This window comes from Agelaius phoeniceus, chromosome Z (genome assembly GCF_051311805.1).
Source record: "Agelaius phoeniceus isolate bAgePho1 chromosome Z, bAgePho1.hap1, whole genome shotgun sequence".
Taxonomy (NCBI): domain Eukaryota; kingdom Metazoa; phylum Chordata; class Aves; order Passeriformes; family Icteridae; genus Agelaius; species Agelaius phoeniceus.
Window position 1 is genome coordinate 54351365 of NC_135303.1, and position 16445 is coordinate 54367809.

The following is a 16445-nucleotide window of genomic DNA, read 5'->3' on the forward strand; positions in this document are numbered from 1 at the left end:
TCTGTGACATTTATTCCAAAAAAGAGATTAAAGAAACACATATATCACTAAGAATTTCCCTATTATTATGCTGTATGAAAATAAAAATAATATTAATTTCTAACACAAAAATAAGGTGTTATTAAGGTTATAATTTCTAACACAAAATTAAGGTGTTATTATAATGTTATTATAAAGGTGAATGCATTTTGAGAAAAAAATTAGTACCATTTCTCAGACATGTAAAATATTATTGCTCAGTTTTGTCATGCATTCAATCCATGCTCACATATATACATCAATTTTTAATGGCAATATATTTGTAAATACAATAGATGTGAGGCTTATGTGCATGTCTTCACATGCATGTCCACTTCCAGTAAGTTGCTTAGATGTTTATGAGTGTATTAAATTGAAAGTACAATGACTCTGGGTTTGTATTTCTGTTTGTATCCATTTTTGACACTTATAAGTAGAGATTCTTCCCAGTGACTCCAGTGTTACAGGGGTTATATGTACACTAATTTTGGTACTTGTGATTAATGTTGTATTTGGTTTCCTGGAGATAACTGTTTTGGATCAGTTGACTAGATACTGTTCACTGGTGGAAAAAGTAGGCAGAAGCTCTGCTTGTTTGAGATACATTTTAAGCACAGAGAACACCATGGTTTTGAAACATAGGTTTTGACAGTCTGTTTTATAGTGAAATCAACCTATTTCATGCGTTGGACATAGATTTAACTCTCAACTCCTTATTTGTCTAATCAAAAGCTTTAAGCCTGTAGAACTCAAGAACAGAATTTTTTTTTTTTTTTTAAATCTGGTCCTAAAAATTTAAAAATTGGAAATCCTCTCCACAGAAGTTAATTTATATTCAGTTTCCTTTTGTTTACAGCATCATTTTACTGGAGGAAACACTTCTGATGTTTTGAGGGATTTTCTTTTAGTTCTAAATTAGAAACCTGCAATATCTCACTTCATGAAAAATTAACATTTAAAAAACCCCATGTTTTGCATTCCTCAGTTAAGCACAATAGTTTGCTAAAAAAATGTCCATTTGTTTGCACTGTGCTCCAAAACAGATAAACAGAAATTGTATGCAGAAGAAGGATGATGATGATGATGATGATGTTGATGATGATGATGATGATGATGATGATGATGATGATGATGATAGGAAAGGAAGAGGGGAGGGGAGGAGAAAGTCAATAATTTTATTCAGCATGAGGAGTTTCTGCTGTTTATTCTGAACTATTTGCTTTGCCCTTAAAGGGGAGATTCAACCATGAATGGACTGAATGGACAGATTGAATTTTCCAGACTAGACCTGAGTAACTGAGCATTTCCATGGATTTAGGGAAAGGAATTTTAGGGCCAAAACTGATGCTTATGAAATTTAAAAATTCATTTCCGGCACTAAGTCAACAAAGATTTTAAAAACTAGGTCTAATATTACAAGTACTAGATGTGTGTTCAGAGTGCAAAGTTGCATATTTTCTTTTCTGCAAGTTTCATATTTGTAGCATATACTGTTTTTCCTGTAGTCAGCATGACTTTATACTTTTCTATTTGATTTTTTTTTAACTTTTGTCAAGGTTGGAAAAAAAAAAAGTTAGACTTACTTGAAAGTTATATTAAGCCATTAAATATTCCAGATTGATGATGGAGTAAATTACAGATACAGTATGTCCTCAGCAACATAAAACTCATTTTCAAATTTGACTTGAGCAAATTCATTGTCTTAGGCAGCTAGTGAGGTGCCCATTTATTCAAGAGGACTTTTCTCACATTTGTTTTATGGTCACAACCATAAGACTACCTACTTCCAATGAAATTCTTTTGGTCCTGTCAAATGAGCCCAATGTCAACTCTATGTTTCTATATACAGTTTTTTGTATCACACATGAAGAAACACATTATACACACATACATATTTAGGCAGCCTTTTTCAGTTTTTTTAAGTTTCTTTCCTTTTTCTCGGGAGGGTGTCAATGATAATGAAATATTTATTGGAAATATTTTAGGAGAGCTGTGGCTTTCATTTTATCTTTTCAGGACAAATGATACTGGCTTCCTCTCCTACAAGGACCACCTACCAGTAACTGAGATTGTGATCACAGATACTGACAGACCAAACTCGGAAGCTGCTTACAAACTGGGGCCTTTGCTTTGTCGTGGTGATAGTAAGTAACTAATAAAGAGTTTTGCTAAACAGTGATGCATTTGTTCTGCAATACCTTTGAAATGTTATTTGTTACAAACATAAGATAGAATTCTCTAAAAATCTCATGCAGTTCTTTATGGAATTAGAAAAAAACCCGCCACCATCCAGTGCAAACCATTGAAGTTATAAAAATTTATTTTTCACTATACACGTCAATAGTGAGAACAAAAAGTGTTATAATAGTTTTTAAACAGATATTTTGGTTTACCCAACTAGAATTAAATTATGAATAAATTGTTACATGAGGGGGAATTGGTAGATGGTTACCATGTCTTGGGGACATACATTCACTAGCTATGTATGCATCCATCACAAAACATTGCACATGTTATCTCCTCTGAATTTTTATGCATCTAGGAAAACGATACTGTAGGAGAATAATTCAGTGTATGCAATATCTACATGCAAATTTTCCAGTATGTGTAAGAATTTAAATTTTGGAAATTTAAAAATAATACTAGACTTACATTCTAAATACATATATGTAATAACCAGAAGAATATGTTTGTGCAAAATGACACCTTATTGAAAATTTGTGATGATACTTCTGTTTTTAATAATTTCCCTACTCAATGGAAAAGAAAACATGTTTGGCTTATGTTCAATAGTAATGTATTACACAAAATTTTATGTCTGCTGCTGTTTGTAATCAAAAATTAGGAATTAGGAGAAGAAATGCTATTAAAAACCCAAAGAACTCAGCTGAAGAGTTGGATGGGCCATATTTGATATACAGTTGAGTAAGTTATTACAATATTCAGGTTAATTTTCTTAAATCACATTACCTTATGAGTTTTCATGAACTTACCTGTTATCTATAATAATTATTATATTTAAATATAATAGATACAGTATTTAGAAATATTTTTGTTCTTTATGTGATTTTTCTCCTTCATCATATGATGTCATGTTTGGTTTTCAAATTTCTTCAGTTTATATGAATAAGGGAAATACCAGTAATGTACTGCTTTATACTTTTAAGCACCCTCAGTAAAGCACATTGATAAAAACATATGAATTAGTATGTATTTATTTTTGTGTCATCTCTGTCTTGTCAGAGTAATCATGCCTGGAAGATTTGTTAACAGATGTGTGTTTCAGCACTGCATTCTAATTTTCTTATGAAAATTCATAAGACTTAAAAATCCCATTGGGTTCTTTCAATTTGCTTGTCTGACATCTGATTGTGAACTGATCATTTGTCCTACATACCATAATACTATGATATAGTATTATGGTATTAATTCAGAGTGATAGGACCTACAGAGGTCTCCTGCTTATAGCAGGATTAGCCATGAGTTGAGATCACTGGTCTCTCAGTGCTTTGTCAAGCTGGTGTTTGAAGCACCCAAGGATGGAGCCTGCACTGCTTCTCTGGGCAGCTTCTACCATTCTTTGGATGTCCTCAGTGAGAATTTCTTTTTGCTTTTATTAAGCCTGAAACTCTGTGCTTTCACCATAACCACTGTCTTTGATATTCACCCCTTACACCAGTGCAAAGACCGTGTATCAGTCTCTTTGATGATTTCCCCTTAGGTTTTGGAATCTGCTATCAGGTTCCCCAGGAAACCTTTTCCTTCCTGTGGCTGAAGCAGCCCAGCTCCTCCTGCCTGAAGGGCAGGACAAGTGCTCCACACCTGAACATTCCGGTGGCCTCCACAATGCTTGCTGCTGTTTATTAATGTTTTCCTTTGCTAGAGGAAAGGAAATTGGAAGGCCAATGCAGGTGTTCTCTTACAAATGTCAAATAGAGTGGGGTTACCACCTCCCTCAGTTGGCTGGCCACGCTCACTCAGCCTGTGATGCAGCAGACCTCCACTGTGGCCACAGACAATGAAGCCAGTGACAAAGACAGCAATGAAACAGAAACACATACAGCTTGTGTAGTTCTAATTACCAGGGGGAAGAATTTGAATTCCACTACTCACCAAGTTCCCAAATATTATTAATTACATAACCTGACCTCAGACGTGACAGATCTTAAAACATGGAAGTCAACTAGCTTCCTTGGAGTAATCTCTAAAACATACAGACAGTTTTGGCACCCATTGACCTCCCTGTCTTCATTTGATGTTTTCTTAGTCTGGGTGATTGAATTGCTGCAATATTTTACAGTGATGATGAATGATCACAGTATTTCTAGACAAGCTGTGATAGAGAATTCTAAAACATCATGACAACAAGCACAAGAATTCAGTCTGAATGTCAGAGAAATATTCTTGTAATGTCATACAACTTTATAGCATTTGGCTTCAAAAAGAAGCAATTTTGAACTGAAACAAGCTCAGTGAAAAGATTTCAGAATATAACAGTTCATGGTCATAATACAGCAAAAAGCTTGGAATAAGAACATTGATTTGGATTGTTCAATAATGTAATTTTTCTCAGCCATTTACATCATAAAGACAGTATGAGAAGACATGTATTTAAGGAGATAAGAACTAAAATTTGAGAAAACAAAACAATTTCTGAAGGAAAATAATTGTGTCATGGATTTTGATATAAACCCAAAGTGTTAAAAAACCCACAAATTCTATGAGTGTATATAATAAAATATCTCAAAACAAGTTACTATATAATTTTGGCATGTTGTATATATATTTAATATTTTTATGATGTATAATATATGATGTATCACCTATATTAGGAAATTGCCGTATAAATATTTTATAGCATGATATATAATGAAGTCCAGAGAAGAGCAGTAAGGCTGATGAAGGGCGTAGAGGGTAAGTCCCATGAGGAAAGGATGAGGAAGCTGGGGATGTTTAGCCTAGAGAAAAGGAGGCTCAGGAGAGACCTTATCACTCCCTGCAGCCACCTGAAAGGAGGGTGTAGCCAGGTGGGGATTGGCCTCTTTCTCCCTGGCAGCCAGTGGCAGGTGAAGAGAACACGGTATCAAGCTGCACCAGGAGATGTTCAGGTTGTACATCAGGGGAATTTTTTCATAGAAAGGGTTATTAAGCATTGGAGTGGGTTGCTCAAGGAGGCTATGGAGTCATCATCCCTGGAGGTGTTTAAGGGAAGACTTGACGGGGCACTCAGTGCCATGGTCTAGTTGGCAAGGTGGTGACCAGTCAACAGTTGGACTCTATATTCTCAGGAGTCTTTTGCAATGTAATTGACTCTGTGATCTATCCTACACAGGAAATTACACATATATATATATTTATATGTATATACAATACATAAATATATATATGTGCATATATATATATATAAAATATGTAGACTATATTGAAATATATTAATATAATTCCTCATATATAATATGTGTTATAATAAATACTGAGTACAGGACATAGTAGATTTTCTTTTACTCATTGTGTATCAGCAGTGGATTTTATAATGAACATTTTCTTTGATATTCAGTTTTACAGTTAATGTAAATAGCTATGACTTGCAGTAATTTCTGAGTTCTGCATATTAATTTTCACGCCAGACAGAATTGATGAAGTTTAAACTTTCTTGCCAGGCCACTGCTTCTAGCATCAATTTGAAGCTGCAGAAGGAAGGAAGACTGGTGTTAAGACTTTTTTCCTAACCTGAATTTGCTGACACCCATGAGGGTGTAATTAAATGTACATTTAATGACGTTTACCTTTGGGTAGATGAAGAATGCAGAAAAAGGTCAAGTGGAAAATACCCATTTTTCAGAAGTGCTGTTAAACAAGGGAGAATAGATATTCCTGGACTCACAGTGTCATTTGAATACTCTTCAAAGAGATCATTGCTATTTTTACTTCTGTCACTCTCCAGAATTAAATTATACAATTGTATTTCACAGGGGATATCTTTTATTAAATAGGTTTCTGTTCTATCTGACAGACATTAGTTTTTTAGGATAACTGACTAGCATACCATGTAGAAACATGGAGGAGAAGGTTTACTGGTATTTATAATACCTTCAGTACTTCATTAAATTACTTGAATCTAAAAGATCATAAATTCTTATTCCATCAATAATCTATTCCTTGTGGGACAGTTACTTGAGAGGAAAAGAAAATGTTAATGCCTACAGCAAAATAAAGTAGAACCATGAATAATTAGTTGAATTGAATTGCGATAAACCATGCACTCCACTGACTAAGTTTCCAAGTTAGATTTACTAATTTGGGTGCTTCCGAAAAGTCATGTATCAAACGCAGTTCAGCAGAAGGTGGCTCTTTATTGTTGCATTTTTTTTTTCACTTTTTTTATTGTTATGAAAATTAATGTTTTCTTTTTTTTTATTTAACATTCCATTTCTGTACTTGGCTTCTTTATTTTAGGCTTTAAGGATTGATCTCTTCAACGAAGTATGTTACTTATAAGAAAATCAAACCATATTGGTCAGAGCAAGGCAGGAAAGGGTAACCTTCCATTAGAAAAAAAACCCAAAATCCAAAAGTAAAATAAATACAATATAGTTTATTTTATAGAAGTTTTTTTTTAAAATTACATTCAGATGTTATTGATTTTTTTCAGCATTTTTTTAAAGTTACCTTACTATAAGATGCCAAGGTAGCACTCACACTTTTCTGTTCACCTTCAAAATGAAGTACTGATTTGTTACTGATTCATTTCTATAATCCCTTTTCTGCTGTACAATATGTTTAATAAATTGTATGATATGACTGCAGGTATCAGATTGAAAAATATATCTAACTATAGTGAAAGTTAAGATTAACACTAACATATATCAACTGAGCAGAGCAACAGGAAAGATTTTGAAGCATATGAGAATGAACAAAGTTTTTGGTACATTAACAGACAGAAATTCTATGGTCTTCATGAAAAAAGAAAGTTATCTTCATTTTTTTGTCATTATTGAAGTAAAAGCTAGATGTTGAATAAATTCCAATAGCGTCAGTTAGTGGGAGTAGATTAAAAATACCCACCCTTCTATGTTGGGTGGTTTTTGTTCTTGTTCTTTTCATTACAAGGGCTGAGTAGACATATTCTCATTTATGACTATGAATATCCAGTAAGTGTTAGGACATAAAAATAAATCCAAAATACTGAAATATAGCTAATGTGCCAAAATTATGTATATTAAATGGGTGATTATAATCTGTCAGCATAAGACTAATTCTTGGGCCAAAAATAAAATTGTTGATTTAGATCTTAATAAAAAATAATATAAATGCATATTTATAGATAATATAATACATTGTAAAGATTATATACCATTCAGCAGGAATTTACATTAATGAAGATAAGGGTAATACTGGTGAGGACACCAATAAACTTTAATAAGGTATTTGATGGGATCTTGTTTACTTGGCTGAATAAAAAGAAAGTAAATTCAACTGCAGAGTGACAGTGCAAGCATGTAAATGCAAGCAGATAATCCATTCAATGTGAGTTCTCTGTTTGACATTTAAATAAAAAAAGAAATATTGTGAGCTTTGGATGTAACAGAGACTAATTGTATCAACCACTTGCAATACCTTCATTATAGCAGCACAGTAAATTTCTAATTTATCAAAAAAAGCCTGTTTCATCTCTCTTCAGTACCCTGAGAAATCAGGACATGTCTTTTACTTTCAATAGCAGAAGTATTTGTAAACCGTGTGTTCAACTCTTCCCCCTTATTTAGCTTTATATCAACTATTATTAATTCATATTTGTCCTAACCTCAGTCTAATCAACATTGTTTTGGTCCTCTTTGCAGCTTCCTGCATAATCAAGAGGTTTAATACAAGTCTGTGATTACACTTTTACATATATGAAGAGAATGTAAGGTTAAAGGATAGCATTAAAGAAGTTGAGGTTCATTTTTTAGTGACAGCAGTTAAATCCCTTTGCTGAATTTGAGTATAATCTGAGGTAATGTGTTAAACTTAAAAAGAGTTTCAGAGGAAGAAATTTCAAATAATGTTCTTGAAAGCAGGAAATAAAATCAGGAAATTATTTAATGTTTGGGATTTGAAGCTACATTGTATGTGAATACATACATATGCACAAACTGACAGTAAAAGCATTTGCAAATTTTCCATAAATTGACATTTTTAATGCAATCAATTGAATATTTTTCCTAGACTTAGCTCTCCTTTTCAGACAAGACTCTGATTACTGATTCAGGGAATTTATATCGCCTGTGTTATATCAGACATTGAACTAGATTATCACAGTTTTCCCTTCTGGACTTTTATCTGTGGAACTTACATTTAAAAAATAAAAAAAAACAAAGTACAAAATATACTGTTTGGCAACATAAGATCTTTATTTTCTTTGCTTCAACACTCTGTGTCCCTGCTGGCAGAATGAAGATGCAGCCATTAGAGATATGACAAGGAATTGACACAAATGATGAACAGATTTCAGTTTTGAGTAGGAACTTGAAGAGCTCTATGAATTGCAATTGCACAATTGTTTTGAGAAGGCTAATTTATCTGTCTTGTTATTATTTTCCCTTTTTTTTGTTTTACAGTTTCAAGTTGGTAAGGCTAGTTGATACATGCCAAAAACATATGTATATTTTTCAAAAAAAAAACCAACTTCCTGTATAATTTATATTAGGATTTTCCTTCTTTTTACTCATAGGAAGACTGCAGTCTTACAGATTAGATAAAATGCTAAATAGTATTGATTTTCCAACAAAATGGTGTTTGGCAATTCCAGAAAACTAAATGGGAGACTGTGAGCCAGATGTTCACAGTCTCCCATAAAGTTAAGAAATTCTTTTCCCACCCTGATTTACAACAATATAAGATACTTTGTAATATACTTTTCCTAAGCCTGTATTTAGGCTGCTTGATTGATAGAGCATCTTTACATTCATAAATTACACAGTTTTCAGAGCTAAGAAAAAGAATGGTTAGACAAGAAAAGGCACTAAATTAAGAGAGAAAAAATAAAACTTCCTATCCCTGCCCTCCCCCAAGGACTCCATTTTGATTTACAAATATCATTCAAATGCTTCGTTGAAACTAATTGTATCATTACTTTACTGGACTGTTACTGCCCCTATTGCCTCTTTTCTAATTGCTGACAATGTTGTACCAATTTTGTATAAATTACAGTATTAAACTTCCTATTGTGTTTGAATTACTGGTAACAGCCAGCCCATTATTTTTAAATAGCTGTGATACACAGCTGTTAGTCACAACAGTTGTGAAGTTTGCTCTGTGGGAGCCATGACCTGACACAGTTGAGGAACATGGGCTTAAAATTGATGCCAATATGTAAGGCTGCTGCTTTTGTCTGGTGGCACTTTTCACAGGTTGGCAACTTCAAGAAGCCCATAAGGCAGCACAGCAGAGCGAGGTGCAAAGCTACATGTTCCCCTCCCAGCCCGAGCCATCTGTTCACAGCTGCCTTACCATGTAAATGTTATCCCGATGGCTGCTTTAACTTGTGATAGCTGGCAGTACTCCCGGGTGTCAAAAGTCATAATGAGCAATTGCCAGAATATGTGTGAAAAGCCTGCCATGCTGCTTTTCTAGGGCTTTCTAGGTTTGGGTTCCAAACTCTTCCAAAAATGGTAAAAACTCTGCTGGAATGAGGGAATGGACTTTAATTTTACTTCATTGGCCGTGGACTAGGCCTCCATATACACTGCATAATAAAGTTTGATTTTGCAGGGAAGAAAGAAATTTTCAAATCTTTTTTTTTGATTCCCCCTTCTCATCCTAAAAGCAGAACATGGCTGGAGCAAGAATTACAGTTCTACATAACTATAAGAGTGAGATCACAGCATTATCAAGAGAATATTCAATAGGCTTGATCAATTAGATAAGAAAATATTACATGTCTCATTTTGTTTAAAAAGCAATATAGCTTAATAAAGAAATACTGATATATCGGTGAAGATTTTAACTGGGTACTTCTAGTTGAACGCCATAAATGAAGATTTTGTCCTTATTAGAAGAAGGTGGTATTAGAGATTTTACATCAGCTTTTTAAAAACCTTGCAAATAATGATTGGATGCTTACTAAAAAATAAATAAAACCAGGAAAATATCTATGCTAATTTATTAAATTTTCCAATTTACTTCCTTGATTTCTTCTACAGTAATTGCAAGGATATTTGTCCTGCATTCTTTGAGATATCTGGTAAATTTCACTGGACTACAACAATAACAAGTCTCTTTTCCTTGTTATGTAAAATATATATTTAATAAGTCTCATAGTTATTGCTTGTACTAACTAATCCTAGAGTTGTAAAGGTTAGAAGAGACCTTTAAAATAAAAGGTCTTAGCTGTCAGCGTTGCACCACCTCCATGTTCACCACTGAACCACGACCTCAAGTGCCATATCCACAAGTTTTTCAAACATTTTCATGCATTGTGACTCCACTCTGGGAAGTCTGTTACAATGCTTTACAACCCTTTCAGTGAAAAGAATATTTGTCATATTTAATCTAAACTTGAGTCCATTTCCTCTCATCCTGTCACTTGTAACCTGGGAGAAGACAATGGGCTCTGCCTCACTACACCCTCCTTTCAGGCGGTTGCAGAGAACAAGGTCCCCATGAGCCTCCTTTTCTCCAGGCTAAACAGCTCCCTCAGCCATACTACTTTAATGTAGGTATAGTAGGTATATATAGGTATATTCATAGCTGCTATGTTTGCTTACTTCATGAAAGGATACATCAGGCCATAACCGGACTTCCCAGCTGAGATGAAATTAATTTTGTTTCCTAATAATTGTTTTTTTGTTGCCTGAGCTAAGCACCTTATTCTTGGTGAAACGTTATTCTACATTCCCAATAATGCATACCTTTTTGTGTTATGAGCTAATAGGGAAGCTTCTGTGGATGTGAGACTCTCTGAACACTGCAACCCATTCTTAGACCTGGGAATTTTCTTTTGTTTATCAGTTATAAAACTTACACTAGAAATGTTAGATAACACTGTATATATCATCTTTTCATTCTCTTAACCAGGAACATTTTGGAATTCAGCTTCCTTCAACACAGAGTCATCCTACCTGCATTTCCCCACCTTCCATGGAGAATTCAGTGCAGATGTCTCATTTTTCTTTAAAACTACTGCATCCTCAGGAGTGTTTTTAGAGAACCTGGGAATTCAAGACTTCATAAGGATAGAGTTGCAGTGTAAGTAACATGACTGATGGTTTTGTTGTTGTTGTTGTTATTATAAAAATTTGATTTAATTTAATTTAAAGGAGGAGTATTTAAAAACTGTTCTCTACCTTTTTTACTTCTACTGCTATTACCAAATCTTTATCATTATTGGAAAAAATTACAGTGCTGAGACTAAACAAGTATCCATTTGAAGAAATTTTCTGCCCCGGGGATTTCTTAATCTAAGAGCACAGCAATCAGCCCCTGACTGCTAAGACTGTTTCTACTTCTTGCGTTCAGTGCATCTCTACCATCAAATTCTCTTCCCCCCAATTTTAAGACCAGGCATTATATGTGGCTGCTGGAAGACTCTCTCAATCGCCGTGTGTGACTCAGACCTCTTGTGCCACAGTATCTTAAGTCACACATTTTCATCTTTTTTCTTTCTGTTTTTTTTTCTTCAATTTTTTTTCATTTTATTTGTGCAGACACAAACTGTTAGACTTAAAAGCAGCAATAAATTTTTGTGGCATAACAGAGAATTAAATATCCCACTAAATCTGACATAAGGTGACCAACATAAAATGAAACCTTTATCTTAGTTGACCCAATGTATTATTCTTATATTGCTCATTATTGAAAAGGAGAGTATTTGAAAGGATAAAGCAATTTTCATTAGACTTTTGAATTAATTTGAAATGTCACATTAATTGAAAAGTCTTCTTCTTGCCTGGTGACTCTGAGAGTTGTCTAAAATTGTTCTATTAGAACAATTTTTACTTGGGATTAGACAGTTCCTCATTTTTTTCCAAATGGATTTTGTTATCAGCCTCCAGTATTTTCTAGAGAAGAGTACAAATAAATATATATGTTGTTTTGCAAAATATTGCTATAGAAACATTAACTATTTTTTATTAAAAAATAAAATACTCTGCTTTCTTGGTTTTTTTTTTTTTTTTTTTGGTCCATGTTAACATCTTATGTTAATGAAACAAACAGGGAAACACCTTCTATAGTTAGTTTCATTATAGAATATTGGTTTTGTGTTTAATGAAATTGTGTTTCATCATCTCATATTATAGTGCTGTACTTGAAAACTACCCTGTTTTCAACACTGTTTTTGCCAGGTTTTTGGCAGTATGAACTGCCTTCTGTTAAATCTCTGTGAACAGTTTAAAGGTAAACTCAGTGTCATGCAATACAGAAAATGTACTGGATCAGCACTTCAGGGGAGGCTCTCTGAAGCAGTGATGATAGCCTTGTCTGATAAATTATTTTCCATTTTCAAAATAAACAGTTAAATCATGGAAGCATTAAAGGAATGGTTCTGAGAATTGAATTTATTCAGACATTTGTTAGAAGACTGTAAGTTTTTCTTCAGAATAATAATATGAAGACAGACTCATGTCACTTGTCCCATTCATTCATAAGCATAAAAACCACTGCATACTTATGGGGTTTAAATGACTTTATATGAATAGGGAGGTGTGAGAGAAAGCAAAAGGCTGAATTGGTCTATAATTTCAGCATCTAAAAAAGCAGAGTTTTCTCATTATTATATAGAATATAGAGATATTTCTTCATCTCCATAAACACCCTAATTTGTTGAGTAGACAGACCCACTCTTTTTTGTATGTCAAATCTAAATTAAGTGGAGGATTGTTTGTAGTGGACCCAGAATTGTCTGCTTTTATTGTGGAAAATATCAATCAGAGGTGAGCAATATATATTTCCATCAAGAGTATTTTTCTCAAAAAAAAAAATTAACTTGAGCGTTTCATATGGTATAAGATGACTTATATTTCATCATTATATAACTCCACATCCCTAAAAATGTGAATTAAATTACCAACCTACACTTATGTACTATTAATAGTTTCAAATAAATTAATATCTTTTATTTGTGTAATAATAAATAACAATAAGGTAAATGTCAGATGTTGCTCTTTAAGATGATGATGTGAGAAAATGTTTAAAACTTTATCATGTCATTAACATTTGACATTCAGTACTTAGGAAAACTATTTTTTGTAATATATTGATTGTTTTCAAACTTTATATCTAATTATTTTATTTATGGGGTAGTGTTCTTTAGACATTGAAGTCTAGCTTCAAACAAAAAAGTCAGATCCAGAAATGTAATACGAAATGTGAGACTTAGAGCTATTCTGCTGGTTTTATGAAGTTATAGACACTGTAGTGCATCTGTGTACACATTCTAGAACACTATTGCAAAAATGGTGTGTGCATCCTAACTGTATTTTAAAAGAGAGGGTAAGTAAAAGAAAATACTTGTCTCAAAGAAGGTATTTGATCTCTTATTTTTGTTTTGCAATAAGTTATAACTGCATGTTGAACTTCTTCCTGATTTACTGATTTACTGCAGAAATATTGGTTGAAAGCTACAAAGCTGATTCAACACTGAAGAGTTCACTCTGCTAAACACTTCAGGACCAAAGGTTACATTCTCTAGCCAAAGGTCTGGGTATTTTATATTAAATCCTCACTGAAGGTTTATTTCCAAAGAGTTAAATAGAAATTTAAAGTAGGGTTGGAAGCACAATGGTGTATTGATTTGGCTGGCCTTCTGCAGTTGTTTTGGAAGTAGTTCAGAACAGTGCAATATCCAGCTACAGCTGACCTTTGCCCGAATTTGCAACTTGCTGTCCAGGATGAGTGCAGTTCAACTGCTTCCTTTGTGGAAAATGCTAGGATATTGCATTCTGTAGCATATTAGTTGGTAATCACTTTCTGCTTCTGCACATGATGCTTACACTCAATACTCTGGATGGTTCTCTGTAGCTGTGCTTTCTGTTAGTTGTTCTAGCCACAGCTAGCCACTGACCACTCTCCATGACTACCATCAACTTCCACTCCCCTTTGCCAGTCTGTAGTTGTGCTCTGCCTGTGTTTGAATGCATTAGGGTTGCAAGAGTTCTTGCAATGCTTGGATAGTTTTTAAGTGACATCAATGATGTAGGACCCAAAAAATATTTTTGTGCCAGAAGTCCAGGATGCATTCTCTTTTGCTACCTAAGAAATGACCAAAGTGCTCTGTGCATATGTCCTTTGTTGCAAGATAATATATTTTAGAATCCAGTATCATCCTTCCATGTCCTGTGGCATATTCTCTTGGTGATTCTTATAAAACCAAATTTTCTTTCAAATTTGGAGTATTGTTCTAATAATATTATAGAATGTTAAGTGATTATATCTTTCACTTTCTCTGACATATTCTGGTTAGTCTTCAGACACTACAATGGATAACCATGAACCCATTCTTGTTATTTCAGCCTTCATATGTGGAACTTCAGGGACTTGCTTCCCTTTTTTCAAGATTATATGAATTTTTTAGTGGTACTAACATAATTCATTATTTCAAAATCTTTATTATGCATTTTCTTGCCTTTAAAATTTAAACAGTGACTTTATTTATCAGATCTGTCATTGTGATACGTTATTCAATAGGCCCATTCATTGAGTTCAAAGCAGAACTTGTGTTTTCAGGCTTAACTCCAATAGTATCCAGAAGATTACAAAGACCTCTTTGCAGAAGGTAACATTCAGTAGAAATTCTTTTTAGCCAGTCACATGGATTTTCTGTTGCTTTTGTTCTCCTGCTGTGTGGTTGTTTTCTGGTTGTTTTTTATTTTTTATTTTTTATCCCTGTATAAGAGAGACTGAGTTCTCAGCTTTTTCTAAAGAAAAGAAATTTATCCTAAAGCTAATTTATTTTACTGAGGAACTGTGTTTAGATATCAATTATCTCTTATTATTATGTAAAAGTTGATTTTTATGCAGAGGAGGTCATTTATTACAAAAGGCATTCCATTTTTAAATTGACTGCACAATATGCTTTATTTAGTAAGTGAAATGGTTTATGTATTTCTCATTTTACTTTTCTGTCTTAGGTTCAGCTATTATAAAAAAACACTTTATAGCAACAAGATTTAGGGCTTAAAGGATTGCAAATGTGTGACATTACTCAGTCTAAAGTTTGACCAAAGTGGATTTAAATGTTTTAAAATGTCTAATGTCTTTTTTAATAGTGAAAAGAAAGTAAAAAATACTGCATGGAATATTTTTTTCCACTTCAGTTAATTAATCTTTAAAATGTTGTTTGAAGCTCATCTAATTCCCTTGATTCCTAATTTTTTTGCTTTTCTGTCAGAATTCAATGATGTCAATAGGAAACTTTTTTTTTGATTTGTGGAATCTTCTCTATAATCCTTAATTAAATCCTTAATTAAATCCTTAATAATACAAAATTATGGCTATCCATTATCTAGAGAATACTTTTTTTTTTTTTCATACATGATTTTCTTTCAATATATAAAAGAAAGACTTTCAGAGAGAATATTCACAATTTTCAAATCTTCGGTGTTCCAACATATGCCTCATCTTTTTATTTTGACCTGCAAAGATTCAGTGATTTTCTAGGCAAACTGTGAAGTTGTATAATGTGAAAGTTGCTCAGAGAAAAACTCAATTTAAATCATAATTTTATAAACTACATCAAAATCTTCTCTCTGATGTTTGTACAGGCTATATGAATAAATAAAAAAAGTGAATAGACAGTAGAAGATGCTGGTTGGATTACAGTTGTGATAATTTAAATATAGTTAACAACAGCAATAAATTAACATGTAATCAAGAGACGCATTTCATCCAAACTGAAAAATTGCAAAGCTAGCACATTTCACTGTTTCTTGACTACTATGCTCTCCAGGGGTCCACAAACTGATTGGTTTCTATGCGGTGCATAAATCATTGCTCTTGCTGTCAGTGAGTGTGAAGAATGAGCAGCAGGCGTCTGCAGTAAACTCTTCCTCTAAAACAGTCAATCTTATTCCATGAAATAGTAGGCTAAACCTTAAAGTATCTTGTTCTGCTATTAATTATTTTGTGACTCAATTAATTATGAAATAATTTAAATGTCTGCTACTACTATCCTCTTTCTAGCTCCATATGAAGTGGCTTTTTCATTTGACGTGGGAAATGGACCTAGCGAAGTCATAGTGGAATCACGCAATTCCTTAAATGACAACCAGTGGCATTATGTGAAGGCTGAACGAAATGTCAAAGAGGCTTCCTTGCAAATAGATCAGCTTCCTCAGAGATCTCACAGTGCTCCACCTGATGGACATATTCGCTTGCAACTCAACAGCCAGCTTTTTGTAGGTAGGCGCTCCACAAAATATTTCCTAATTATCATCATACAAATAAGA

The 16445-nt window shown here is 33.4% G+C and overlaps 1 protein-coding gene across 2 annotated transcripts in view; it reads left to right on the forward strand.

The window, feature by feature from the left end:
* CNTNAP4 (contactin associated protein family member 4) overlaps nucleotides 1-16445 on the forward strand; it is a 202627-nt gene that overhangs the window by 163999 nt on the left and 22183 nt on the right. For both annotated transcript variants that reach the window (XM_077171392.1, XM_054652497.2), the window contains exons 15-17: nucleotides 2035-2162; nucleotides 11077-11247; nucleotides 16180-16398. In XM_077171392.1, coding sequence (XP_077027507.1) covers nucleotides 2035-2162; nucleotides 11077-11247; nucleotides 16180-16398 — 518 coding nt within the window. The remainder of the gene's footprint in view (nucleotides 1-2034; nucleotides 2163-11076; nucleotides 11248-16179; nucleotides 16399-16445) is intronic.